General features: G+C 43.7%; 1 protein-coding gene across 1 annotated transcript; it reads right to left on the bottom strand.

Annotated features, from left to right (window-relative positions):
- Positions 1-757: 757 nt before the first annotated feature.
- On the bottom strand, positions 758-27,759 carry Alox5ap (arachidonate 5-lipoxygenase activating protein). Its single transcript, XM_004854781.3, has 5 exons — positions 27,602-27,759; positions 20,382-20,481; positions 12,525-12,595; positions 9,230-9,311; positions 758-1,231 (listed from the first exon to the last, which is right to left on the bottom strand). The coding sequence occupies exons 1-5, from the start codon at positions 27,669-27,671 to the stop codon at positions 1,069-1,071; spliced, it is 486 nt and encodes a 161-aa protein (XP_004854838.1). The 5' UTR covers positions 27,672-27,759; the 3' UTR covers positions 758-1,068.

Genomic DNA, 27,759 nt, shown 5'->3' with positions numbered 1-27,759 from the left:
AAAGATGAAAGAAAGAAAAGAAAGAAAAGCCAAACTTTGAAGGGTAGAAAAAAAGTAAAAATTAAGAATTAAAAATAAGAGAAAAATTTTTTTTCTTTTTTGCAAATAGCAATAGAAATTATGGGCCGCCTTGAGGGTATGTCTCTGCTGTCACAGTAGGCAACGTAGGAATCCCTGTGCATATACAAGTCAATTAGTCTCAACAAGCCAGCAGCAGACCAAGTACAGTGGTCTGATGTGCCTTTATTGTAGAGATTCTCTTTACTTTTCTGCTGAGCTTCAGTTTTCATCGAGGAGCCTGAGAGGTCCTCTTTCTGTTACTAACTTCTGCTCTATCTTGTGGTGCTCAGGACAAGGGTCTTTATAATCTCCTGTGCCTCTGTAGTGTGGGACCAGGTAGCAGAAAAGCCAGAAGGTAGGCGGCGAGGGGCGGGGGGCCGGGGCGGGACTGGGCATTAGAGACGCCGAAATGGCTAAGCAGACCTCACCGTGCCGTGGGCGTGGCCTGGGACAGCCGCGGAGCTTCAAGGTGCTTGGCTGCTTAGAGCTACAATACATTTTAAACTTCATGAGGTGCTAATTGTTGGGCACAAAGCCAGAGTATAAAAATACCAACCAAATCCATACAGTGTATGTGCTTGGGGTTATCTCTGTCCTAGGATTGATAGTGTATTTTATTATCATTTAGACTGAAGAAAACAAATTAATTCAACTATAAATGTATACCCCTCTCAAAAAAACAGTCATCAGTCTCAAACTTGTTTGTGAATTTTATTTTAGGAAAACGTATATCTGGTCACAAAATATCTTCAGACAGAATGGTACATCATGAAATATACAGAATGGATCTGAATAACAAATCTGGGGTCACTGCCATTTTTGAGGGGCAGAGCTGATATGAAATTTTCTTTTCTTTCCGGAAAAGCAAGGCTAACTCAAGCTGTGAAGCCCAGATGGTCATCAGATTTACAGCTATCTAAAGAGGAGTTAAATCCTGTAAAGTGTTGAGTTATGATGACTTCTAGGTATTGATTAGCTGAGAGTGCCAGCCCTGAATTCAGCAGAGAGTTAAGGAATGAGAAGTAGAGGGGAGATAGTGGTGGTTATGGTCTTTATGTAGTTTTCAAAGTCACTTCCGAAAAAGAAGATGAGGTAATAGTTGAATATACCAGCAAGGGACATGAGGAACAGGAACAGGATGATGCGCTTTCCAAATATGTAGCCAGGGGTGCTGGAAAAAAAAGGAAAGAGCAAACCATAGATACAGTAGAAATGATCTCATTTCGCAAGAAAAGTGTCATCACTTCCAGATACATTGGGCTTAAATTGTAGCTCCTTTTACTCAACAATGCTTCATTTACCCATTTACATCACATGAAGGGTAGAAATGTCTCAGCTATTACCGAACATATTTCAAAGTCAAGGTGAAGGAACCTAGTCCTCAAAAACCATCATCACTAGGGCTCAGCAACACCAGTGTCTCTGCATTTTCCTGACATCCTTAACCCCAGTTCCTTGATGGCAGGAGGGTGGTGGGTCTGTTGGTCATCAGGCAATACAATTGAGGATTAGCAACACCCTCAACTCAGTAAGACCCTCTCTATGGTAGCCCCTCTCAAGGAGTGCCTATAAGGATACCCCTGCTGGTGGTAGTGTGTATAATGCAGGACTATGTTAGAAGGGATGGTCTACATGAGCCAGTAAAGCTAAAAGGTGCTTTTGCACCTATGGTTCAATATATTTTCCTGAGGCTGACTGGGAATAGCTCATGTTCCATTAATGAGAGCTGAGCACCCAGCAATGAAAGACAGGCCTTTACATTACTGAGTGGAGGGACAAGGACCTTTTAATACAGTCATATCTTTCTCTCAATGGTCCTAAATCCTTAGCTTCTTAGGCAGAGCATCAACAGAGGTCAGGAGGCATTTCCCCAGTGAGATGTGACTGCCTAATTACATACAGAGGGAGCCTTGTGTCCCTCTCTCTGCAGAATCCTGTGCCTGCTGTGGTTGGGCCCATCTGACCAGAGCTAGCACATCTGGAAAGTGCAGTCAAATGGCTCCTTAAGGTTGTCAGCAAAGACCCCAGCAAGGGCATCCTTTGACACTCAGGATCTCTCAAAAAGAAGCCAACTCAGCTAAACAAGAGCTAATACAGCTGCAGGCTGCTTCTCGCTACAATCAGAGAGAGAGAGAGAGAGAGAGAGAGAGAGAGAGAGAGAGCAGAATTTGGCACCCACAGGTTTCAATTTAGAAATTTTATCTATTTGGGGGTTTTGTTTTGTTTTTGCTTAAGTTCTTTTATTGGTACATTTTAAGTATACAATACATTTACATTTATCATTGGGTGCTTGTACCTGTACATGATGTATCTTGGTTCTTATTTTTTCCCCATTACCTGTACACCCTTCACCCCCTCCACCCTTCCCTATTTACATAGACTTTGTTTCCATTTTTTTCTTTTCTCATAATTTTTCCTTTCCCTTCTTTCCTTTCCCCTTCCCCTTCCACTTCCCATACCCCTTTGGACCTTTTCTTCCTATTTCAAATTATGAATTATTCATTTTAATCATTTTAATCCTTATTTACACTTTTAGTTTCTCACACTAGAGAAACTATTCGGTATTTACACATGTGTGTCCTATTTATTTCACTTAAGAGTATGGCCTCAATTGAAGGTCACCTCAAAAGTTCATAATGTAACTTATAATTTTCCTACAAGCAAGAGTTTGAAAGTCACTCAGCAATTAAGGATGAAACTCTGCTACTCAAAGTGTGGTCTGTGAACCAAATTATTAACATCTGCTCAGAACTTGTTGAAATAGAAAATCTCAGGTACCTCTCAGACCTAGGGAATCAGAATCTCCATTTCAACAGGCTCCCTGTGTGACTCATGGACACATGAAAGTTTGAGAAGTACTGCAAGTTGATGCCCCCCTGCTCCCCAGCCAGCTTTGTTCTTGTCTCTGTGGTCACCTGCTCACCGTCCTGCTCATGAAGCGAGGCAGTCTGTCTCTTTATTGGGAGCAAAATTCATCCTAAAATTAAGTGTTATGGTTGAATTGTGTCCTTTTCACATCTTTATGTTGAAGTCCTAACCCTCAGTACCTCAGAATTTGACTATATTTAGAGATAGAATGTTTTTAAAATTATGAAATGTGATGGAAAAATATTTGTGTTTAAACTTTTAAAAAAATTTATTACATCAACACTGCATTGCCATTAATAACTCTCAAAATACGCCCTTTTGCTTCACACACTTATCCCATCCTTCTTGCCACTTTCTGAAGCAGTTCTGGAAGTCCTTTTTTGTACCTTTAGCTGTGCAGTCGAGGCTGATTTGATGTCCTGAATAAATTCAAATTGTTTACCTTTCATGGTCATTTTGACTTTGAGGAAGAGCCAGAAGTCACAACGTGCCAGATTCAGTGAATAAGGTGAATGAGGACACACTGTAATGTTTTTATGAGCCTGCCTTTCCATTGCATGGCACTCGGCAGCAGACTTCACTGCAGCTACTTCCACAAGCTCAATTAGATTGTGTTACTTTCTCTTGTTACTTTCATTTTAAATTTTAAATACATTTATGGAAGGTAAATAAACTCCATTGATACAAAGATAAATCTACAGACATGTCCTAGACACTAGTGTTGTCAAAGGATATCCTAAATAAAAGGTAAATGCCTCAATATAATTAATAACATAAGGGCCAGGGTATGCTTATTTTCAACAGAAATAAAAAGATGCTGTGGCCATCACCCCAGAACATATGACCATGAACCAAAGTGATGGATTTACTGCAAGCAGCACAATGTGACAACCCTGCTGAGAGCCATGCAAAGGCTGCATCTTAGTGACTCCCTTCGCCTGTGATGGCCCTCAGACTTGCAGAGATCACCAGACCTGATCCCCTGCTCACAGCCCAGGAGATCCAGGAGCAAATAGGCCCCAAAGACAATTGCAGCTTACCCTGATCCAGCTGCTGCTGTTTCCAAACAGAGAAAGGGGCCATGCAGGGAACTGCAATATTGATTATCCTAAAGCAGGCTGTAAGCAGAGCAGGCTGTGAAGGGTTAACCCCACAATTGGTTTATTTTGCCAAGTGAATCCAGCTGAAGCATACATGCCAAGGTCAGAGTAACTCACACCCAAACTCTGTTCCCTCAACTGAAACCTTCTTACTAGAAGGACAATGTTCTCATTGCAACCATATATTTTGTCTAATCTCTTCCTAATTCAAGAATGCTTTGTCTTGTCCTTTATGAGCCTTGCTTACATTAATTTTCATAGAAACCACACAACTGCGCATTTTCTCACACGGTCCTGCCCTTGCATATAGCTTGCCTTTACCCCAATCGATTAGTAGCAAAAATCAGTGGCTTGGACAGACCAGTGCCTTTTGCTAAAGTACCATTGGCAGTCCTGACTCCCTGGTATTCTTTTTTTTTTTTTTGGTACCGGGGATTGAACTTGGGGCCTTGCACTTGCAAGGCAGGCGGCGGCACCAGAGCTAAATCCCTGGGCCTGGTTCCCTGATATTCTGCCTCTCTTAGTTCTGTCTTTTAGGTTTCTTTCTCAGGCTTGGGTGGTACACTGCGCAGGAGACTGAAGCCTACTGCAGAGGTTTCTGGTAACATTTCAGGGGTCCCCAGGACTTCATTATATTTTTTTATCATACCTCATAAAGACACTCACAAAAGAGAGTTTCCAGAACTGTTTCAGAAAGTGGCAAGAATGATGGGATGAGTTTGTTCAAAATGAGGAGGAGTATTTTGAGAGGGATTAATGACAATGTAGTTTTTATTTAAACAATTTTAATATGTATCATATTTTTCAATCACTCATATTAATTTAAACTGAGAAATAATAGTTGTGTATATTTATGGGATACAATGTGATATTTTGATCTTTATATTGTAGAAAGAGTCAATGTAATGAACATATCCATCACTGCACCAATATATCATATTTGTGGTGAAAATATTAAAAATCTATTCTTTTAGCAATTTTGAAATATAGGATGCATTATTATTAATCATGGTCACCATGCATTTTCCCTTTGTACCCTTTAATTAACGGTCTCATTTCCCCATTCCTCCTATATATACAATCTTTGAAGAGGTAATAAAAGGGGAAAGAGGTCATATGGAGAGTGCTAATCCACACAGTCTGATGTCCCCCTAAAAATAGGAGTTAGAAAGCTGGGCATGGTGGCACATCCCTGGAATCCCAGCACTTGGAAGGCTGTGGCAGGAGGATCACTGCAAGTTTGAGTTCGAGGCCAGCTTGGGCTACATAGTGAGTTCAAGGACCACTTGGACTACACAGAAAGACCTTGTCGCAAAAAACCAAACCAAAAAAAAAGAGGAGTCAGGACACAGATAGGTACAAAAGGAAGACCATGTGAAGACACAAGGAGAAGACAGCTATGTATAAGCCAAAGAATAAGACTGCCAAGCCTGCCAAACACTTTGATCTTAGACTTCCACCTTCTGGGGCTGTGAGATTGAAAGCTTCTGCATTTAGGCCACCTATTCTATGGCACTTTGTTACAGCAGAGAAAGTCACCTGCTAGTGCTGGCAAAGGAAGTGAGAAAAAAATAAAGAAATCCAAGTAAGGGATATTTTCGAGCCAGAGAATAGAGGATTCAGATAAATTGTGAAAACTCAAACATTGTGTTGGCTCAGATCCATCACATGAACGAGGCTACCATATGCCTATTCCAGAAACAAGCAAAAATGATTTCTGAAGCTGTTTTGCACTCAAGATAATAACACAGTGAAAAATGAGATGTTACTTTCTCACGATAAAATAATGGTGTTCTTTAGGCAAAATTGATCAAAGGTCTCAAGATGTATGGCCCTACAGGAGCTAGGACTGGTGTTTTGTAACTCCTCCTGCACCATGTGTAGAAGGCAAGAGCTCAGTCATGAGCCCTATTACTTGAGGGCTAAATGAGAATGAGAGCCCGGGTCAGGAACCACATCAGATGCACCTGTAAGTCTCTCAAAGACAGACTCAGGGCTGCCTCCTGGGAGATGGGTATGGTGTGTGCAGAGGAAGCACCTTCCCCAGGCTGAGGCAAAGCCACTGGGCACCTTAAATGAAGCAGAGGGAAGAAGGAATTATTGGGAGACCAGATAGTACACACACAGGAGCATTTGTTCTTGAACAATCTAGATATCTCTTTCATTGTAAAAGTTGATGTATAATTTTCTCTAACTAGGCAGCAATGTCAGCATCTGTTATTAAGCATCTGTTAGGACCAGGTATTTTATATCTATTCTCACACCCTCTCTGTGAGAATAGATTATTAACTTATTTCCAGCTGTGGAAACTGAAAACAGAGAGATTGAATGATCTGCCTAAAGACACACAGCCAGGAAGAGGCCCAGAGGGAATTCAAACCTGCCCATGTGAGGCTGGAGTTCTGCTCTTTGTACCACACTGACTTCCTGAAGATTCCCTCAGACTTTGGAGACCAGGATTTATTAGTTTTGAAACAAATGGGTCCTTCACAAGCCATATAAAGCTTACATGAAAGCAAAATAAAGTATTATGCTAAACAATTCTTATCTGGAACATGCTGGAAACTTCGAGGATGAGTGTGGTAGTGTAGATGTTGAATCAGGCATCCAGAGGCTACAGCTCCAGCTGGAGCTCAGCATTATGAGACCTCTAGCCAGTCACGAGGTGCCTCACTTCACCAGGTGCATCCCTCACCCCAGTTTCCAGTGTGCACACAAAATCCATTGGGAAACAGAAAACCTTATAGTTCCCTCTGACTACTGTCCTTGGGGCTGGGAGTGTAACTCATCTGTCTTCTGCCATGTGAGGACACAGCAACAAGGCATGATGTTGGAGACAAAGAGTGGCCCTTACCAGACACCAAACCTGCCAGTCCTTTGATCTGGTCTCAGCAAGAAAGATCCCATTGGTGAGAATGTAAATTAATACAGCCATTATGGAAGTTCCTCAAACCATCATGGAAATCAGTATGGAGATTTCTCAAAGAACTGAAACTAAAAATTCCATATGACCCAGCTATTTCCCTGCTAAGTATCTTCCCCAAAGAGCTTAAGACATCATGCTATGGGGATACATCCATACTAAAGTTTATAGCAGCACAATTCATAATAGCTAAATCCTGGAAGCAGCCTGTATATCCATCAACTGGTGAGTGGGTAAAGAAAATGTAGTATCTATATATAATGGAATACTACTGGGCTATAAAGAATGACAGATTTGAGACATTTGCAGAAAAATGGATGCACCTGGAAAATGTAATGTTGAATGAAATAAACCAGACACACAAGCTTAAATATAATACAGTATTTCTCATTTGAGTGAAGCAAAGTACAAAGAGAATGATAAAGGATGGATAGAAGGGGACAAGGAGGTGGATCTCTTGCAATAGGGAAGTGGTCCAAAGGAACAAATGCGAAGGGTGAGGAGGAGGGGAAGGGGAAATAAGTAGAATAAAGATATGCCATGTACAAGAACCTAGTAACCCCAATTAATGTAAATATTATATGCCACACATAAGCTACGTTTAGTAATATCAACAAGAATGAAAAATGGAATAGGAGAATTGGAGGAGGAGGGATTTAAAAAAAAAAAGAAACAAGCTGTGGTATGTACGTACATGTAACCACACCCCGTGATGATTGTAAACTACATGAACTGCAAACATTCATTATTAAAATTAAAAATTAAAAACAATTTTCTGTGAAGACCAAAGAAATCAAATACTTTTAAGATTTCTTTTAGTCCTACATCCTATTGCTTATCTTTGCCAACGTCTATCCATTCCCTAACAGTGATTAGTTACAAAAACTTTTACAATTAAATTTAAAAAGAAAAAAATTAAAGGACCTCTGGATAGTTGGACAAATATTGTCATGCTCCCCAGATTGTCTTGGGATTAAAGCAAATATATAAATTCAAACAAGTTGTAACAGATAAAGAAAAACAACAGTGCCTGAGCCAGACCCCTGGCGCTTCAGAGGAGGAAGATAGGGCTGCATAGGGAGTTAACCCAAGAGAGAGGACCTTCCTTTTCCACTGCTAGACACTTCACTTCCCTCTGCTCTTAACAACAGCCAATCACCTGGGGAAAGGCATGATTCATCCTCTCCAGGGTAGAAGAGAATAAAAGACATCATTGAGGACAGTGTTGATAAGAATAGGAGAGATAATGGAATTGTGGAGCAGAGGATGGGTAAAAATGCCACTAGAGAAGAATGAAGACAGAGATAGGAGAGGGCAAGGAGTTGCCATAAGGACAGTTAACTCTTTTCCTGGCCATAGCCCAGGGCCCCATCAGTCCCCTGGAGTCATTGAGCTTCCAAGGCTCAATGTGGCACTTTGGGCTGCTGACCTTCTGGGATGTCACTTCCTTTGTTACTGCTGAAGGATGCTGTCCACACGAAGAGCCCATTATCCACTGGAGAAGAGTAAAAGCCAGAGTGGGAGGTGAATGCAGGCAAGGGAGGAAAGTGATGGGGAAGGCTGAGGGCAGCATCTGTGTGTTCCTGGCTCTCCTTGCCCCGGGGACATCAGTAATTTCGGATTCCAAGGAAGTGAGAGCATCCTGTAACTCAAAATGGCTTCTTGGAATGATCCTAACTTAGTTCCCTAAAATCCAGATTTCCTAAGGCAGGTGTCATGGAAGTATAGGGCTGCTCCGGGCTTCCTGTCTGGCAACTTCTATAAGCAATGCAATGATGCCTCTCTTCACAGCTTCATGGTTGCAACTTAGGTTCTCAACATACTTCCTGCAGGTCCCTGGAAGATCTGTTACTCAAGAGAACTTAACACAAGGTGCAAGCTTTAGGTTTCATTTCTCTCAACAAACAATGAAATGTTTCACTCACAGGAGGCTGGGGAAGCCAGATATAAAAAGCCATTCCAGTCCCATTCTGAAGGGTGGCAATGGCAGGTGTGGGGTTGCAGAAGTGCAGCCCATGGCTTTAAAGTACCTGTGTAAGTTCAGTGCTATGTGGAGAAATGTTTTAGTAGAAAAATGAGACAAGTCCCCGGCTGCATTTTCAGAGCCCTCAAAGTTCAGTAAGAAGAGGACAAGAAATCCTAGACAGTCCTCCCTGCCATCACCAAGAGAACCTTCAGAGCTTTAAATGGCAGCCAGAATATCATTCAGAATTATCACCTCTCCTGCCAGAAAAAGTAGGCATCATCCCGTAGTTCTTCAACAGTCCCAGGGACCTACCTCTGAGTTCTCTCTCCCAGATAACCCACGAAATATTTTTGCCTCACAAACAAGTACATCAGTCCAGCAAAGGCAGCAGGAACTAAGAGGAAAAATGAAAACACCTAGGTTAGTTTCACAGACACCCAAATATGCTTTCTAAGCACAATAGCAATGCAGTCATTGAGTGATCATCGCTGGCCAAAAAATCTAGGAGAGCCACAGATTCTGATGGCGGAGGCTGGCATAAACTTCAGATAGAAACCAAAGGACTGGAAGAAGCTTAAGAAATTTAAAGATCATAGTATTACCTTATACCAGCCTCATGGTGTGGTTTATGAAGTTTCTATCTTCCAGCTAATGTGAGTCCTTTTACCATAACAAGCATCAACGTATGTTTCTAGACGTGGAAGGCTGGGCCCAGGTGGTCATAGGGGCTTGTGAGAAGCTGTCAGCTGGTAAGGAAGGGAGGGCGGGACTCGAACCCAGACTCCTCCCCTGAGGCTCTTGAAATCACATCCTGTACTTCTGGGGTTTCCAACAAAACATGCTCCCCCTCTTCTGGACAGTTGGTACTGTTTTTAGAAGGTGTCTCAGAAAGGAGATTCTGTACCTTCCCATCCCTTAAGAAAGATTCCCAAGCAGCATACCAGGGACTTCAGGGAATCCTGAACTTAGAGTTGAAAGCTGGAAAATCCAGCTCTCCCAGGAGTAGTGTCATCTGGTGTTTGACTCATTTTGCATATGGACAAAGAGCTGATTACAGCTTTTTTTTCCTACTAGGAATGAGTGAGAATGAAATTGGGCCCTAGATATAAAAGCAGTTTGAGAGCCTTCAAGCATTATTTAAATACCAAATTAACTGCCACTGCTGATTACTTTTTACATACCACTTGCCTCCCTGGCACTCAGGAACTTGGGTCTGCAAGCCTCCCAGACACCTGGTAGGAACATTTTACTGTCACCATTTGACAGAAGAGGAAATTAAGCTCAGACCAAAAGATTCATGAGGACAGCTGTCTCTTCCTAGATCACCTTTGTGCCTGGCACACAAAGACTTTCAAAAAATTTTTGTCAGATGAATGAAAAAGTCGAGCAATAATTGCAGAAGTGGAATTTCAAGCCAGGTCTTTCTGATTTCAAATCTTTATCACCATCACTAGCAGCATCAATAACAACATTTACTGAGCTTGTTAAGTTGAACCATACAAAACTGCCATTTTTGTGGGTCATAAACAGTCAGACAGTGGCAGTTATAAGGCCTAGTCTGATACATGCCATGCACTGTCAGGGTGTCGTGCACATTGTCTCCATTATGTCTCCTAGGAACAGTAGAAGGTCCACAGTTGTCCTGTTTTACAATGAGGAAACTGAGGCTCAAAAACCTGAGTAATAGCCCACATTAGCAATGGAGTTGCTGGATTTGCTTTCAATCTGTCAAGTTCCAAGACCCAGTTTGTTCCATAGCTCCTCTTGCCCTCCAAAATACTGTTGTTTCAGGACAAGGAAGAAAATAGCGGCACGTAAGAAACTGTGTGGTTCATCCTATTTTCTGAAAGACACAAGACTGTCACAATCTATGCTTTGCCTCAAAGTCATTCCTGGGTTTTGTCACTTGGGTGGCTCTGATCTGACTTACTGGCCCATTTTTCTTTCAATGGCAAATCAACTGAACATGAGCTAATAGAAATCAGCAGAGAAAGGCTCCATACCCATTGTCCTTCTATGGAGGATGACAGGGATGCCAGTGGGTACCTGGGCCACCAGGAGGTGACAAATCCAGTTCTACAAGTCTAAAGTTTAAGCAAGCCACGTGGGCTCCTGCTCAGTAAAGTGAGGCTTTGAGCTAGAATGATTTCCGTGACTCCTTTCAGCTGAGAAACTCTACCATCTGGTATATTCATAAGCAATGACAATTACCAACCAGCATTAACCAATGCACTTGAGCTCAGCAATGCCAATATTTATTTTGACAGGATATGCCAATGGTTCTTTTGACAGACTCTAAGTACCTTCAAGCTTCTTTTGTATTTATCTCACTAGAGCCACTGCAGATTCATCTCAATCAAGCATCATCTAGGACATAAAGTGAGCCATAACTTCTAGTATGAGTGGAGTTTGACTTGATTTTTCAAGTAACACTAGACAAATTTCTCATTTCACTCAGGACAAAAACTGGAAAATAGTGAGCTCTCTGGCATCTTCTATGCACAGAAGGTAGTGATGTGGTGTTCCTGGCCTCTGTCCTTCATGATATGTCTGACTCTTGGCAACAATGTGTCCAGTTATCCACTTTTCTAGGCTCCATCTTGCCAACCAGTCTGTGTTTCACTTCTATCTCTGTCTTATTTATTCCTGTATATCTAGGCATGGGACTTGCATATAGTAGGTGCTCTGTGTATACTTATTATATAAAGAAACAAAGTAAAAGGATACTTGTGAAAAATCCAAAATTTACTGGAACAGGAAGACAAGGGCTCTGATCCTACCTCTGCGGCTCACCAGTCAAGGAACCTTGAATAAGTGAATTCATCTTCCTGAACTAGAGTGTACTCAAAGGTAATGAAGGAACTAATATCCACTCTGTATACTTTACCGAGTGGGGAGAAGATGGTGAGGATTAAACAGTTCATCAGAGAATTGTTTGTGGCCATTTTATGTAGGCCCTGCTGATCCACAAAAGCTGGCCTGTTCACTCCAAGCTGCCACCAGACAGATGCCAGCTGTGGCCAAGCCTGTCTCGTGTTAAATCTCCAAACAAGTTTAAATTATATGCCTCTGGTTTCCATTCAATTTTAATCAACTCTGGGAACTGATCTGTTCTTCTGACTCATTGAAGTCAAGACTGTGGGCTGCTGATAACCCTGGGGTAGCTGGGGACCTGGAATCCAGCCCATGGCTCCACGGACACATGCCTGAAAGAGCACCACCATCCCAGGAGCTTATTAGCAGAAGAGCCAAGAGACAGCAGTCCTGGAATAGATCCCTCAGGCACTCTCATTTATAATGCCCTTGTATCTGAGCTAACACTACTTGTGGATTCTGAGTCACATTTAGCCTTAAACCACCCTTGTCAGTGAGCAGCTCTCAACCTGCCACTAGGGAGCTCGCATTAGCAATGCATTATCACCTTGCGCTGCTCTGCACTGCACGGAGCATGCCTGCAGCCCAGCCTCACAAGGGCTCTCACCTCCCCAGGGCGGCACAGCTCTGAGCTGGAAATCAGGCAAAGTCTTTTCAGCACAATACCCACCCTTTGAACTTCCCTGAGATGCACATTATAGAAAGAGAACACACAAAGTCAAGTCCGAGTTACCTTGGCTGCAAAGAAGCCCCGCAGTCCAAAGCACCGCAAGGAATGTAGGGTATGCGTCTACACAGTTCTGGCTGTAGGATAAACAAGGAGGAAAGAAATCAGAAAAGCACGTTGCTGCAATGTGGTCTGAAAATGAATTGAAACCCTGAGTTAATAATCACCGTTGCGCAAGGTCCACACAGCCCCACTCATCACTCTACTTCCATCTACCCAATAAGACAGGCAGCCAGCCACCACACTGGCAACAGACAGCAGCGGGAAGCAAAGTCGTGTTCAGAATCCATTAACTCTCTTCCCATGGTGAAACTGATGGGAGGCTTGGTTTCTTGGTGTATTCACTTTGGCAGGGTTTCTGTTCCTGGCAGTGCCTGTGCACTTCTTGGAATTAAAAAGTGAGCAATGCAGACAGCAGGGTGCGGTCATAAGCAAGGCAGGGTGGCAGAGGAGAAAAGCTCAGCTAAGGTAATGTCATACATACTGATCCACCCACATCTGCAAGCCAGGTTGAGAAAGAAAGTGATCTTCATGCATTAAGGAAGCCAGGATCCATTCACAAAACTGATGTGGAAAGTTAGCTCGCTGGTGGTGCCATCAATGTGTGCCTGCCACAGTCCTTGCCCCCCTGAGGGCGGGGGTTCACTCTAGGCATTGCACTGATGTTTTCACCCATCATCTCTTTTACACTCACCATATTCCCATGAGTACACAAGGCAACTGTATGAGTTTCCTCCTGCTATTGTAACAAGTGGCCATAAACTTGGTGGTGTAAAACAATACAAACACATTTTGCACAGTTCTGGAGATCCAGAGCCTCAAATGGATCTCCCTGGGCTGAAACCAAGGTGTGAGCAAGGCTGTATTGCTCTGGAGCTCTAAGGGAAAGTCCAATTCCTTGCCTTTCCAACCTAGTATTCCTTGGCTCATGGTCCCTTCCAACACCAAAGCCAGAAATGGCTGATGGAGTCTTTCTGTTTTCTTAGGAGGGAAGGCAGAGTCAGGAAGATGTTGAAGTTGTTATTGCTGCTTTTGCAGTAATGAAGATAGAACCCAGGGTCTGGAGCATGCTAGGCAAGAGCTGTACCACTGAGCCACACTCCCATCCCCAATCTTCCTGGTGTTAAATCGTTTCTGCCTCCTTCCTCCCCATTTGAAGGACCCTTGTAATTACACACAAGTCCTACCCAACTAATCCAAAATAATCTTTATTTCAAGGGGAACTGGTTATCAGCCTGAATTCTTCCTTGCCATAAAACAAACTCATAAGTTCCCAGGGCTAGGGATATGGGCAAGTATGGAGGGAATGCAGTACTTTTCTTCCTACCACAATTCGGCTAATGTTTCAGAAAAGAATCTGAGGCTCAGAGTGGCAGAATAACTTGCCCAGAGTCTCCCAACCAGGTAAAGCCAGGTTTATACCTGATCAGTCTGTCTCCAAATTCAGGCTGTTAACTCTTTGACTATACTAAATTAAACAAATATGCTCATGAGGAGTTTGCAGTCTAGATCAGAGCAATACATGGGCAGTAAATATGGAAAAGCAACAGAACAAGATATGAAAGGGGCAATGGGACATAGCAGAAAGGGCACTTGACTAGGACTAAGTCCTCATGCTGTCTTTAACCAGTTTTTCACTATTGGCAAAGCAATCTTTCCAGACTTAGTTTCCTCGTCTGTAAAACTAAGAGACTGAAAACAACTCTGAATCCAATGAAGCTCTAGGGGTTGATGGTCTAATGTGGGGTGTGTATTACTTCTGACCAGCAGCATCAGCATAACCACCTGAGATCTTGTTGGACAGGCAAATGTTTGTGCCCATCTCAGACCTACAGAATTAAAAACTGAGGAAGGGGCTCAGCAATTTGCATTTTAACGAGTCTTCTAGGCACCTGAAGGCCTGAAGTTTGAGGATCAAGGTTAATGGGCTCAAATTATATAGGTAAAAGTAAAGATAGGATTTTCAAATTGCTTTTTTTAACTACTACCATTGAAAACTTACTATATGCTCTTTGGATATGGAAAGTGTGCCTTCAAACACTGTCCATATTATGTTAGAAGTTTGGTCTCCAGAGTAACCCTACTGAGCAGTGCTATACACCTTCTTAGGGAGTGAGGCCTAGCGCGAAGTCCTTAGGTCACTGAGAGTGCAAAATAAAAGACAAATCATAAGAAGTAGGGAAATAAATTTTTTGAGAAAAGAAAGGGGACCTGGAGATGGAGGAAGAGGGACAGGAGGGGAAAGGAAGAGGGAGGAAGGGAACATAAAAAGAATTATGTTATGTACATTTATCAACTCTCCACAAGAATGCAATCATTACATATTACAAACGTGCTAATAAAAAAAAAATTTTAAAAGAATTGTAGGAGATCCCACCTGAGTGTTCAAAATTTCCCTCTCTATCTCCCTCCCCCTCCCTCCCCCTCCCTCCCCCCTCCTCCTTCCTGGCTTCACAAATGAACACTCACTCCGACGTGTGTGTCAGGTATTTCATTATAGTTATGGAAAGCTGCTAATACATCTGGAACCAGCAGCGCTTGATTCATACACTGCAGAGACCCTGAGAGATTGGGCTGTCTTTGCCTGTCCACAGGGACCGTCATGCCCCTCTGATGGCCAAAAGAGCCTTTCCTGGAGAAGTCAGTGAATGCAGTAGGTGAGAAACCCATGCATCCTGTTCTGGGAGACAGGCACAGCCTGAGCCAGGCATGGACAGAAGGGATACACCTGGTGGCCTTGAATTTTCACTGATCCGGTAAGAACTCCAAGGGGCAGAAGGCCCTCATGAGGAATCTATTTGGGTGTCATAGTTAGCAAATAAACCGTGCAAAGTTTCAATTATGCACCAGCCTCACTTGTATTCTTATCCATTAGTAGAGGAACAAAATTACAACCTCGGGGCTAAGAAAATGTGATTCATTTCCCAGCTCAAGAAAACTAGAGAAGAAACTCCTTTTTCAGTTGGTTGTATAACGTGTTATGCCAATAGGATATAATATCTATGCTCTTATAGTTTGAAAAATCTATTAATACCAAAGACTTTCCCCTACTTCCTCCTCAATCTCATGTTTCTGAGTCTTTCTGTTTGTTTTTAAGCAGTGATATTTTCCCTGGGTGATGCAAAAGGGAAATAAATCCTTATTTGTCTAGGAATTTTCTCATTCAAGAGAACTGTTCAGTGATAACACTGAATTGACATTCTTATTATTTCAAGTCACCTCGGGTCCTAATAAAACATGGTCTGTCTGGAGTTGAGAGAAACTCTCCAATCAGAGAATGGACTATTTCTTGGGATTTCCAGAATATTCTGAGTCTTTTTTTCTTTCTGAGCCTTGTTCATCAAAGTGGTTCAAGCCTGTCCTTCAGTGTGGCTCAAGCCTGTCCCTCTTCCCATTCAGGATTTCTAGCACACTTACCATCCCAATCTCTAAGCCTCCCAATACCTTGGGGCACTGCTGCTGGGCTGAATTCAAGAACCTTTGGACAGTGGCACAGCTGTGCCCTGTCATGGAGCTACATTGCTACTCATGAGTTCCCACAGCCCAGGCCCAAAGCCGAGGCTGCCACTTGGCTATGGGAATGCAGGTATTTTTCCTAGCGTCACAGAGCCTCTGTTTGCTCAGCTGTAAGATGAAGGGAGACCTTTGTAACTTCCAGGCTGGGCTATTGTGAGAACACAGTGGCAGGAAGCTCCGTGTGGCTCACAGGAATCATTCAGTAAATGGTAGCCATTGTTGCTTCTGTATTTTCCCTCTTCCCCCAGTGGAAATGTCTTTTTCTAATGACATATTATTATTATTATTATTATTATTATTATTATTACTACGAATTTTCTTTTAGGAAGTTTTGTGCCATTTTTCTGCAAAACAACTGACAAATTCATTTTGATTGACATTTCTTGAGTTCTAAATAGGAGCTGCTTAGCAAATTTTGCAATAATTTGCTGTGTTATGTTCAATTTGATGTCTTACACTCATCCTGTTTTTATGGAGAAAGAAGCTCATATTATTTTCCTTTTCATTTTTCTCCACCTCTAGGAATACAATAAAGGAGTGCTCTAATGTTCTTTTAATCAGTTTGGATTAATTCAGAATAAAAAAAAATGAATAACAGTCAATAAATAGTATCAATACTAATCCATAGGGTCATTGTACACCTATCACCTTACCTTCAAATAACTGTACAAGTCTACTCTACTTGAAATTGAGGCTACAGTGGGTGCCAATAGACGCAGGAGGAAAAGTGACATTAGGGTTCAGTTCCTCAAAATGTAGTTTAGAAAAAAAACAGGAGGTGGAAACCATTTGCGGTTAACTAAGACAACCCCTTTTAGAGATGCAAGAATCAGAGTGTCCCTTAATATGCCATAGGCTCTCAAAAGTCAGGCTATTAAGAACTTATCCTTCCCTGTAACACTTATTAATGACTCCTGAAGTTGGAATCCATAGGACACATTTCAGGAAATTACACATCTCCAGAGACCCACTCTCTTTTCTATATTCACAAGAAGGACCTTTGGGTCAGCTAACTGACCTAAGGATTTTTCTCCAAAACAAAACTCTGACCAAGGTTGTGTTTGTCCTCTGAGAACAGGACTGAACTGCACTTTGTACCTGTGGACAGGGAATCAAGTTCAGCTCTTCTAGGCTCTCCACTCCTGACTCAGTGCTGCCCTCAAGGGAGACAGATGATGGAACAGGTCAGCGATCAAGGCCCAATCTGAGCTGATGGATCAGGCCAGCTGGAATGTCTGTTAATCCCCTGCCTCAGAACCTCCAGCTCTCTATATCTGTCAACAGTCATATTTTATGCTGAAAAAAAATGCATCCATCCACTAGTATCACTTATTCTTTACATTTTTCTTTCATACCCAGGGCATCTAAACATCTATGATCCCATATCCTATCAACCAATGGTTTTGATCATGAAACTCTGACAGATATATTTATGTATAAATTATATATAGTACATGTGCTGCTGTCAATCTGGTTATTTAAAATGAGTTCAGCTTCACTTCTTATGCTCTGGATAACAAGATTAAATACATGCTCTTTTCCTCCTGCACTCCCATAGACATCTTGCATCCCTTTCTGTCATTTTTAAGGCCCTTGAAGAAGCTATTGCTGGGGACAACGTCCACTAGAACAACACAAAACCCCTTCCCAGGAGTCTCCTGGCACAGGCAAACAGCCTGGGTGCCTCTGGCTCTTGCCAGCATGTGGTAGTCTGCAGCATTGATCCCTAGCCCTTTTTACAATCCACACTGTCACACATATGCCATTGTTGGGCCAGAGAGGAAGTGGTGTTTTTAACAGAACCACAGCAGTGTCTGAGCAACTCTACTTCTTAGTTCTGCTCCCCTCCCCTTACTTCTGCGATCTCCCTGCAATCTCTTCTCTTCCTTCATTCTTCTTCTGCCCCCTCATGGGAGCTAAGTGGCAAAGACATGGGGCTTGCAAACTGGGTTGCAGCTCCCACCCAGTGGGGGCCCCTAAGTAGCAAGAATCGATTATTCCTTACTCCCCTCATGTGCATTCTTACCTCTGGAACCCTATGCAATTGCAGAACTTCCAAACCACCTTCCCAACCACCAGACAAAGTGAACTTCTGCAACTTAGAGGTCGATAGCCAGTGAGGCCAGGTGTAAGCACATTGGCTTCTTAGAAACAGCTCTTTTACTCCTGGGGACAAGTGATAGAAACAGAACAATCCAGCCTGCCCCATTTCTTGTTCATCACCAGCAAAACAAAATCTTAACTTCTAAGAAGATACAGTGAAATTCCACTGTGACTTCTACGAAGTGGAGGAGCTAGACCATAAATAAGAATGCTGGTGGTAGGGCAGGGGACTTAGCTCAGTGGTTCAGCCCCCTGCCTCGCAAGCAGAAGGTCCCGAGTTCGATCCCTGGTACCAAAAAAACAAAAACAAAAAAACAAAAACAAGAATGCTGGTGGTATATATCTGTAATCCTAGCACTTTGAGAGGCTGAGGGAGGAAGACCACAAGTTCAAGCCCAGCCTAGGCAATTTAGCGATTTAATAAGACCCACTCTTAAAATAAAATATAAAAGGGGCTGGGAATGTAGCTTAGTGAGAAGACCCTAGGTTCAATCCCCAGTGATGCAAAAAAACAAGATGTAGTATCATAGTGGGGGTGCAGCCATCTCAGCTGGACATCTGGACAGGAGGCGGCTCCTCTTCCAGAATGGTTATGGTTTCTTTGGATTCCAATTTCAGAGAGGTTTTGCTTGTAGATGTCATCCCTGATAAGACACCTTCTTTACAGCTCTTGCATCCCCCCAAAAAGCTGCCAGGAAGTTGGTAGCAGCCTGCATGTTTCCCCTATAACTTGCCTGTTTTCCCTCCCTGTCCCCTAATGGGTCCATAATGTCTCTTAGACCACATTTTTAAATATCTTACATTGATTCTAAGAGTGAACACCCCCCAAGGCCCAGGTGTTAAGATAGAAATCTCCCTGTGGGTCATTCAGCCAAGGATTTCCTTGCGCTCTGGTTGCTGGGATAACCCTATGCAGGAGTGCCTGCTGGGATGCGTGGGGGAATAGAGCAGAGCACGTAGCTGGAATGGAAGGCACAGGGCCTGGGGGTGTCTGGCGAGGCAGTGTGAGCACTCAGGAGTGGCCTGAAAAGGCCAAATGCCCAGAGAGAACAAGGTCCCAGGACATCAGCCCATGACATCCCTACCAATATGTCCCTGAGTGGTCCAGACAAAGCATACAGTCCTTTAGAAGTTGAGAGAGAAAGGGGCCAATAATTTAAAAAATGCAGTGAGGAAGACACTCCCAAAATTCCCCCAACACCTACAGGTCAACGAAAGCATACACACCACCTAAGTGAAGTAAAGGACCGAAGAGGAGGCAGCTGGGGAGGCCAATGTGGAGCTGTCCCAGCAAGCTCCCTTGGAATTGGTGCATCCCACAAGAAGCCAGCAGTGGCAGGAGGGGCACCTTCCCTCCAAGCTGCCTTCCTAGACTGGGCAGGACCCAGGCCCCCTATCCTGACTGGTGAGTCCTCATCCCTCAGTTTGTGTGTGCTGTTATTGTCATTCTAAACACACTTTCCTTGGTGGCTCTGACTTCCCTTTGGAAAGAGCTCTGGGGACCTCAAAGTCACCTCTGGGCTGGAGCTTTGCTCCCTGGTAGCTCCACAGCATGGAGCCTGCCTTCCTACCAGTCCTCCGGTCATAGGGAGGAGAAGCAGCTCCACAGCCCCTGACTGCTCCACTGAAATACATTCTGCATAAAAGAAAAGCATGTGTTTGAATAACAGCCTTTCGGATTTGCATCTCAAATAGATCACAGCCCTCTTCCCTGAGCTGTTCAGATGTTTTCAAACAGCTTTTTTATTCCAAAGCAAAGACTGAGAGTGGGAAATCATGAAGGTATAAGGGCCCATTCTTCCTGAACTTATTCTAGTAGCTCATCTGAGACTGCCACCCCAGGAAAGAAAGCAAGAGGATGAGCGGAAGGCCATTGTCAGTGCTGTTCCCTGGCTTCTGGAGCAGCTGATGAGTCAGGGCTATTTTTCACCTCAGCGTCTCCAGATTGAGCCCACAGGAAGCTGGTCAACTCCCCCTCCTAAAGGATGGTCTCAGATCTTTCTGGAACTATGGAGATCACTACCCCGCCCACTTCCTTTCTGCTGACACTCACACTCGCTGAGATGCTGAAGGGTGTCCACAAAGTCTCCCAGGAGAAGTCCCACCTGCAGGAACCCACCTCCTGGGTCCTCTGAAGGTTGGCCCAGCCAGACATGTGGCCTTGAAGATCTCCACTCCCGCAAGGAGGTTCCCCATGCACCCATCCCCGCCCTCTCAGTCAACAGTTCCAGGGGTTGGACTTACTTGGCAGTGTAGACGCGCTCAAAGGCAAGGGTACCAGTCCTCTGGAAGCTCCTGCCATTCTGGGTCTTGCTTTCATGCTCCACCTTGTGGGCAAAGAACGCTGCCAGAGGGAAAAGTGTGTATTTGGTTCACATCAGGCATGTTCAGGAGTCCACGGTTTTATTATAAAAATTAGAACAATACTTCCTTGAACTGATCTCTAAATAGCCTTAAATGTCCTTCATCAAATGTCACTTAGCAAAAATACATTCAGCAGCTGCTCTCTCCCCATCATTGTTTGGTGCTGAAGATACAAGAATGCGAAATATAGAGCCCTTGCTTTAAGGATCTCACAGTCTAAAGAAATAAACAAAGAAGTACAGCGGAGACCATCATGTTAAGATGAATCGTCGTGAGGACACGGTGCCGTCAAGGGTCAAAGGAGGCGGCTTCCTTCATGTTTGGGTCACAGAAGGATTTCTAGGGGGAATGATGTTTCAGACAAAACCTGAAGAACAAGTAGGAATTAGCCAAGCAGATGAAAGAAGCAGGGGACAAAAAAAGAGGAGATCACGCTATTCCACTGGAAGAGCACATGTAAAGGTCCAGGGCAAGAGCTGCTTGTGAAAAAAAAACACTGTTTGTGAATCTAAATGTCCAGCTTAGGTCATGGGAATGGAGAGGATTGGGGAGCAGGACCCAGTAGAACTACAGATGAGGCCAAAGGGGTGGGCAGTGAGCTATTCTTTCAATGACGTGTCAGTTATCTCTTGCTTTACACTGACACTTAGCTTCCATCTGAGAATAAAGCAACCAAAGAGCCTTGGCCCAAGGAGATTATGTTCTGGCAAGGACAGTGGAGGAGCAGACAGATCATGCATGGTAAACAGAATACATAAATTAAAATTAGACAGTGTATTGAGCTAGGGATGAAAAAGAAAGGAGAACCAGGAAAATCGCCATCAGGGTGTGCGGTAAGATGTGCAGAGTGAACTTCAATGAGAAAGCAAGACCTGGGCCCTGGCTGAAGGTGGTCATTGAGAAATGCCCTCTGGGCCTACCAAAGTGGCTGTGACCTTCAGGGGAGCCATGTGGAAGCATTCAGAGCTTATTCTCTTTGTGAGCAACAAGGAGCTATTGCAGGGCTCGAACAGAGGAATACTGAGATCAGAGAGCCCCTCTGTCTTTAGTGTGGTGGGTGTTTAAAGGACAGGGAAGGAGCTGATTAGGGTGAGGGCAGTGGGCATGGAAGAGATGCTGAGGGGACAGTTTTGCAGGGTATGGCTCTAGCTTGGGTGGTGCAGGAATGAAGGCCTCTCCCTATCTCTCTGCCTTCTTGCCTCCTGTTGTATTCCTGTACTCCAACTTCAAGAGTGTAAAGGGGGGAAATGGTTGGGTTCCTTTTCATCAACCTGTATTAGCCTCTTCAAAAAGACAGATTTATTTTTGCTACTAGCCAGGCATAGTGGCACATGTCTGTAACCCCAGCACTCAGGAGCCCGAGGCTGGAAGATTGCTGCAAGTTCAAGGCCAGCCAGAGCCACATAGAGAGTTCGAGGCTAGCCTGAACTACACAGTGAGACAGTGTCTCCAAAAAATAAAATAAAATGAAGCAGGAAAAGGCCATCTTTACAAGTTGTGCAGATGAATAAAAGCCTTTCGTGTTTTTCATTTGGGGAAAGTATACCTTCTGTAGGCACATACCTGTTTTGAGCATATCTGTAGGGATAGCTTGTACAAAGAAGAGACAGACCCCCTGCTCTCTGGGCATTCAGATAGGCATGCGACATGGGTACTGTCATTGAGCCTTGCACAAGCTCTGTGTGCAGGAAGAGCTGTCCCCACTCTGTAGACAAGGACACCATCACTGAAGGAGATAAAGTAACTTTCTCAGTGCCATTGTGCCACTGAGGCATGGTGGCCCTGAGAATTCCAATCTCATCTGAGCCTACGAGGATGGGTCTCTCCTTGCTGTCACACGGAAGCTGCCTGCAGGATTCCATCTGCTACACAGCATGTCATACACCTGTCCAGTATAATACTTAGCAGAGAGGACAAGAGAAAATCCTGATCATTTTCTTTCCAGAACCCAAGATGATGCCCCTTGCCTCTGAACATATAAACAGAACTACAGTTAAGAAACTCAGATTCTTTCTCCAACTAGCAACACAACTTGGCTATCCTTCTCTGCATCTACCTGTCTTCTTCCTCTCTTTGTTCAGAAAAATAAACAACTTCTTTTCCCCAGGCTAAGCCCTCCGCCTATGATCCTACCTCATTCATTTCACCTCCCTCTGTGTTTCATCACCACTCATGCCCTCAGTCTCTTCTCCTCCTCTTTACTCTTGAAACAAGTCTGCCCATTTCATTATTTCACTAGGATCTATCTCTCCTTTCTTTTCAAGCTAAACTTGTAAGAGTTGGCTGCTTTTGTCCGCTCCTCACCACCCATTCAGTACCCATTCCCTTGTGATCCTTCAGTAGGTTGCAGAAATGCATCCAAAGATCATTAGCACACTGATCTTGGCTGGCTGCTAACATTAAGTCAAAACTGGTAAGAGACACACACACGTGGCCTCAAACCATTGTGGGGAATCTCCACATACTGGGCACTGCTAGCTACCTACCTGTGTTATCTCATGCAATACCTTCAACAACCAAATATGAAGGCTACTAATAACTCCACTTTTCAGGTTAAAAAAAAAAAAACCTGGCCAGGGATTTAGCTCAGTGGTTCCACCACCTGCCTCACAAGTGCAAGGTCCCAAGTTTGATCCCCAGTACCAAAAATAAATAAAAATTAAAAACCTGAGGATCAGAGAAGTTAAATAATGAGAAATGATATATTGAAGAAGGGAACTTACAACTGACATTGTAAATATAGAAGCAACAGACATAGTCTAAGTTTTTTAGAGAGAACAGTACCAGGACCATGGGACAGAAGATACATGGCAGCAGATTTCAGCTTACCATAAGAAAGAATTTCCTGAGTGTAGGTGTCAGAATTAATTAATTTGAGGCAATATAAATGATGTAAGTGTCTCCTTTCTGCAGTCAGATATTTACGTTTGAATCCTAGTTTCACCATTACTGACTCTGGGTCTTTCTACCAAGGATGTAACAGCTCAAGCCTGACTGCATATCTGTAAAATGGAAGTGAGTGATGGTATATATTTCATAAGTGCAGGGATGAAATAAGATGATACAACGCACAGCATGAAGCATTGTGCTTGCCCAAAGTGACCTCTCAATAGAACTAGGGATAGAAAAGACAAGCACAGAGGTGTGCGAGCTCCCCATTACTTGAGTGTTCGTGTAGGAGTAGTTGGGGTGATACAAAGATTCTTGTACTGAGGAAGCCTCATGCATCTGTGATTCTGTGTCTAGAACCCATCAAACCCGGAGCTGGATGGCTAAGCCTTCCAACATGGTGTCTGAGGCTCCTTGTGAGTGTGAGTGCTGGGGTGGGAACAAGAGGGGCAGTGGGAGCTCAGCTTCCACCCTTAGCACTCTTCCCAACTCTTACACTGCAGCCCCGTGGCATCTCCTTTCTCAGCTACAGAACCAGAAGAAATTTCAAGGAGGTCACCTCACCTGGAAGAGAGGGGAGGACGCTAACTCCTCCCACCTTCCCCTACAAACAGAAGGGCTGTGGGAATAGCACTGGTGTCAGAGGTTTCTCTTCCTCTGTGTTCTCTGCTGTCACCATGCTCTGCCTTCCCTATGTCTGGCTCAGTGCCCCAGAACCGTTTCCCTCTGCCCACCTTCCCTCAATCTCATTAGTTTGGTTTCCTGGGGAAATCACTTTCTCTAAAGGCAGATGCTTCTCTACTTATGATGAAATTACTTCTCTATGAACCCATCATAACTTGAAATTATTGTAAGTAAAAGTTGCCTTCAACCCACCTAGCCTGTTGAACACCACAGTTAGCCTATTCTAAACATGCACAGAACACCTCATAGGTGAAAAACAGAATGGTTGTATGAGTACACTTTCGCACCATTGTAAAGTTGAAAAATCATAATTGGGATCATGGTGAAGTGGAGAAGTATCTGTGTGTTTCCCCCAGGTTCCCTCCTATCAGAGTTGTTGGCCCCTCAGCAGAAGTGGAGGTTCTCTTCTGCTAGTCACAGAAACTGTATGCCTACACTCCCTGAGAACCCAGGCTTTCATAATTCTGGCCTGAGTTTTTTTAAAAAATGATGTATTTTAAACTTGCTGTGTTCTGCCACATTTGCATTCTGCTGGACTGAACCAGAAGAAGGAACGAGTTCAGAGATATTGTTGACTAAATAGCATTTGAAGGCAGAGGAGGAAGTTGAGGAGGCAGGCTGGGCTGTGCCCATCCTCCAAAAACCAGCCCCACAGACTGTACCAAGACTGTGGCCGCATGTTGTCATGGTCACATGTTATACTGTACCTTGTTGCCTTGGGACACAAACAGAGTGTTCAGTGCCTGGTAACAATGAGGAAATGTTTTTTAAAACTAACAGGAAGGTTCCAGAATGGCACATGGAGTGAGTAGAGAGGAGCACAGTTTTTGCATATTTCTTTGAACTCTGTAAGATAGGTTTAGGGTTGCAACTTTGAGGTTAATTAGAATTGCAAAGAGAGGCTTGGATGTACATTTATACCTCTGTGTTTGCCTAAAAACTCACAGTATAAACAAGTAAAGGTGTTATCTCCCAGCCTATTTGAATTTTCTTGTTGCTCAGAACAAACATATGCAAGCAGTTATGAAAAGTCTTCAGAGGATTTCAGCACCAACTGGGGAATTCGCGTCCTTCCCTAAGAGGAAAGCATGGCCTATCTTCAGACAGGTGAGCAGGGACCCTTCTGTGGGTTTCCATGGGCAGCAGAAGCTCCTTTCCCTGAGTATATGTGGGACAGCTATGTGTGAAGTCACTCAGACCACACACTGCCCTAGCTGAGAAGGGATGGGGCGATGATTGTACACAATGCTAGCCCACCCTATTCTTCTGTTTGCCCAATATGAAAAATCTCCAGCCTAAAAATGTAGCTCCCCATTGATCCACACTTATATCTCCCCAACCAGGAAGACTCCAGTGCTCTTATCATCTCGTAGAACTCTATTCATTGGGTTGTTGTGTTCTATTCTTATCTATTTCACATGCTTTGTGAAGGGTCAAGGCCTAGATTGTGGTTGTGAAGACTCTGATATTTGCCCATGTGTAATCACACCTCCTCTCCCATTTGTGCTATAGAAGAAGATTTCATCCCATCTGCCAAAAACTATTAGGACTCTTACCATTCCCCTCCAGTCTGCTCAAGGTTTGCTAGGCTGCTGTGGAGAAACCAGGAGCATTGAGATGGAGCAGGGCCTGTTCCCTGATCATCTCAAGGAAGGAGAAAAGACTGGGTTCACACAAGGAGCCAGGCAGTTTCTGTGACCTCCCTCTGAACTGCAAAGGAGCAAGTGAGAGTGAACTTGAATTTCCCAACTGAGCCCAGCCCCTGATAGGCAGGTGAGAGGGCAGGAGTCCTCTTTCCTCTGGCACCTTTGGTAATATTGATGAGTAGAGAGGGAAGGCTGGAGCTGAGACTCTACCCAGGGCTGAACAGGCACTTCCACCCACCCATGAAGCTGTCTTTGAGGAGACAGAGGGGTCACTGCAGCTCACTGTTGTCCTTTCCTTTCCTTGAAAGCAGACCTGAAGCTGTCTTGCTCACTGCTATATACCCAGGTGCTCAGGATTCCTTGCAGAGCAAGGTCTCTGGAGGTGCATGCAGGTTGAACATTTACTGGAGCCCTTGTCAATGCACAGGGCCAAGGGAACCCTGCATGAAATATCAACAGTTTGAGGAAGTGGTGGCTTGATAAGCCACTGGTTCCCTCTCTGAGCTACAACATGATAGTATGTGATTTAGAATGAAATGGTTGGATTCAAAAGCTGCAAAGTGCTGTTCCATAGGGGAAATATACTTGGAGTGGGCAAAGTTGGGCTCCCTGATGTGGGAGGTTGAGGGGAAGCCTGGCTCTGTGTCCAGAAGTTGAAATCACCAGTGTCTGTCCACACTCAAGATGGGAACAGGTATCAGAATACACCAAAGTTCCAATATTGCAAGTTCCAAAGTGTGACAGTGTGTAAATGTTCAGTAATTACCATTACACATGGCAGCTGCCCTTAGCAATTACCTTCTCTATCTTATTAAACTGTAAAACACAAAGACACTGGAGGTTTTTATAAAACATATTCTAAGCCCCCTCCCCCAACTTAAAAGTATAAGGAAATGGTTTTACAGAGTCCTTCCTTTTTCAGGCTTGGATGTCCTGTTTGGCTTCATACTGAGAGCAAGGTTAACGAGAAAGCAAATTGCAAACTCTGTCTCTCTCCCTCTCTCTCTTTCCCTCTCCCTCCCTCCTTCCTTCTCTCCTTCTCTCTCTTCCCCTCTCTTTCTCCCTCTCTTCTTCTCTACTCTTCCCTCTTCTCCCTATATAATGAATATGAAAAATACTTGAAAATTATACTTTGCTAAAGAAAAAGTAAGAATTTTTTCTTCAAAAGAAAGAAAAAGGGCCAGGGATTTAACTCAGTGGTGCGTGACTGCCTGGCAAGCACAACATCCTGAGTTCAATTCCTTGTATGAAGGAAAGAAAGAAAGAAAGAAAGAAAGAAAGAAAGAAAGAAAGAAGGAAGGAAGGAAGGAAGGAAGGAAGGAAGGAAAGAAAGAAAGAAAGAAAGAAAGAAAGAAAGAAAGAAAGAAAGAAAGAAAGGAAGGAAGGAAGGAAGGAAGGAAAGGGAGAGAGAGAAAATAACGATATAAGTATTTCCCCTTTACACCTGCTAAATTCATTTTCCCCCTTTTTACCCAGCCTACAGATGACAGGTAACCTCAGCTGCATTCAGGAAAGTTAGTTAAACCTGACATCTGAGTGAATGCTTGTATCTCAAGTTCCCTTGCTAGGCTCCTCACCTTCCACCCATTCCCTGGCCACATTAATTAATAGCTAAATGCTGATTGAAGACAATTCTGTTGTGTTTTTTTTTACAAGCCCTTTGGGTTGCTGTCTTTTCTCTGCAAACCTGACTAGTCATCACCAATAAAGGGAAAGAAAGATCAGCAAGAAGAAAATGCCACAATCACATAAAAGTGCACACACCCTTTACAGTCAAATTAAAAAAACCAAATAGAGACAAGACAAAATTGTTTGTACACACACACACACACACACACACACTTTTCTCAGCCTGACTTACAAACAACCTCCTTCCCTTACCATTCTGGACCACACTGATGAGGGTAACAATGGCCAACAGGACAACATTGCCCACGGCTTCTCGATCCATGCTTTCTTCAGGCTCGCCAGAGGAGACTGGTGTGGCCCAGCACGGCAGTTTGAGCTGAGCAGGAAGAGGAAGTGGAGGCTTGCACTCA

The sequence above is a fragment of the Heterocephalus glaber genome, unplaced genomic scaffold (genome assembly GCF_053883595.1).
Source record: "Heterocephalus glaber isolate CG9 unplaced genomic scaffold, H.glaber_assembly_v1.0 deba00001720, whole genome shotgun sequence".
In the NCBI taxonomy this organism is placed as follows: domain Eukaryota; kingdom Metazoa; phylum Chordata; class Mammalia; order Rodentia; family Bathyergidae; genus Heterocephalus; species Heterocephalus glaber.
Note: the sequence above shows the minus strand (reverse complement) of the source record. Positions and strands in the feature narration are given on the sequence as shown.

Excerpts from the sequence above, each read along its gene's own strand:
- Alox5ap (XM_004854781.3), bottom strand. The coding sequence starts at position 27,671 with ATGGATCGAGAAGCCGTGGGCAATGTTGTCCTGTTGGCCATTGTTACC. Across the intron at positions 20,482-27,601 it reads CATCAGTGTGGTCCAGAATG|CGTTCTTTGCCCACAAGGTG; the intron begins GTAAGGGAAGGA and ends TCCCTCTGGCAG. Across the intron at positions 1,232-9,229 it reads CTGGGAGAGAGAACTCAGAG|CACCCCTGGCTACATATTTG; the intron begins GTAGGTCCCTGG and ends TTTTTTTTCCAG.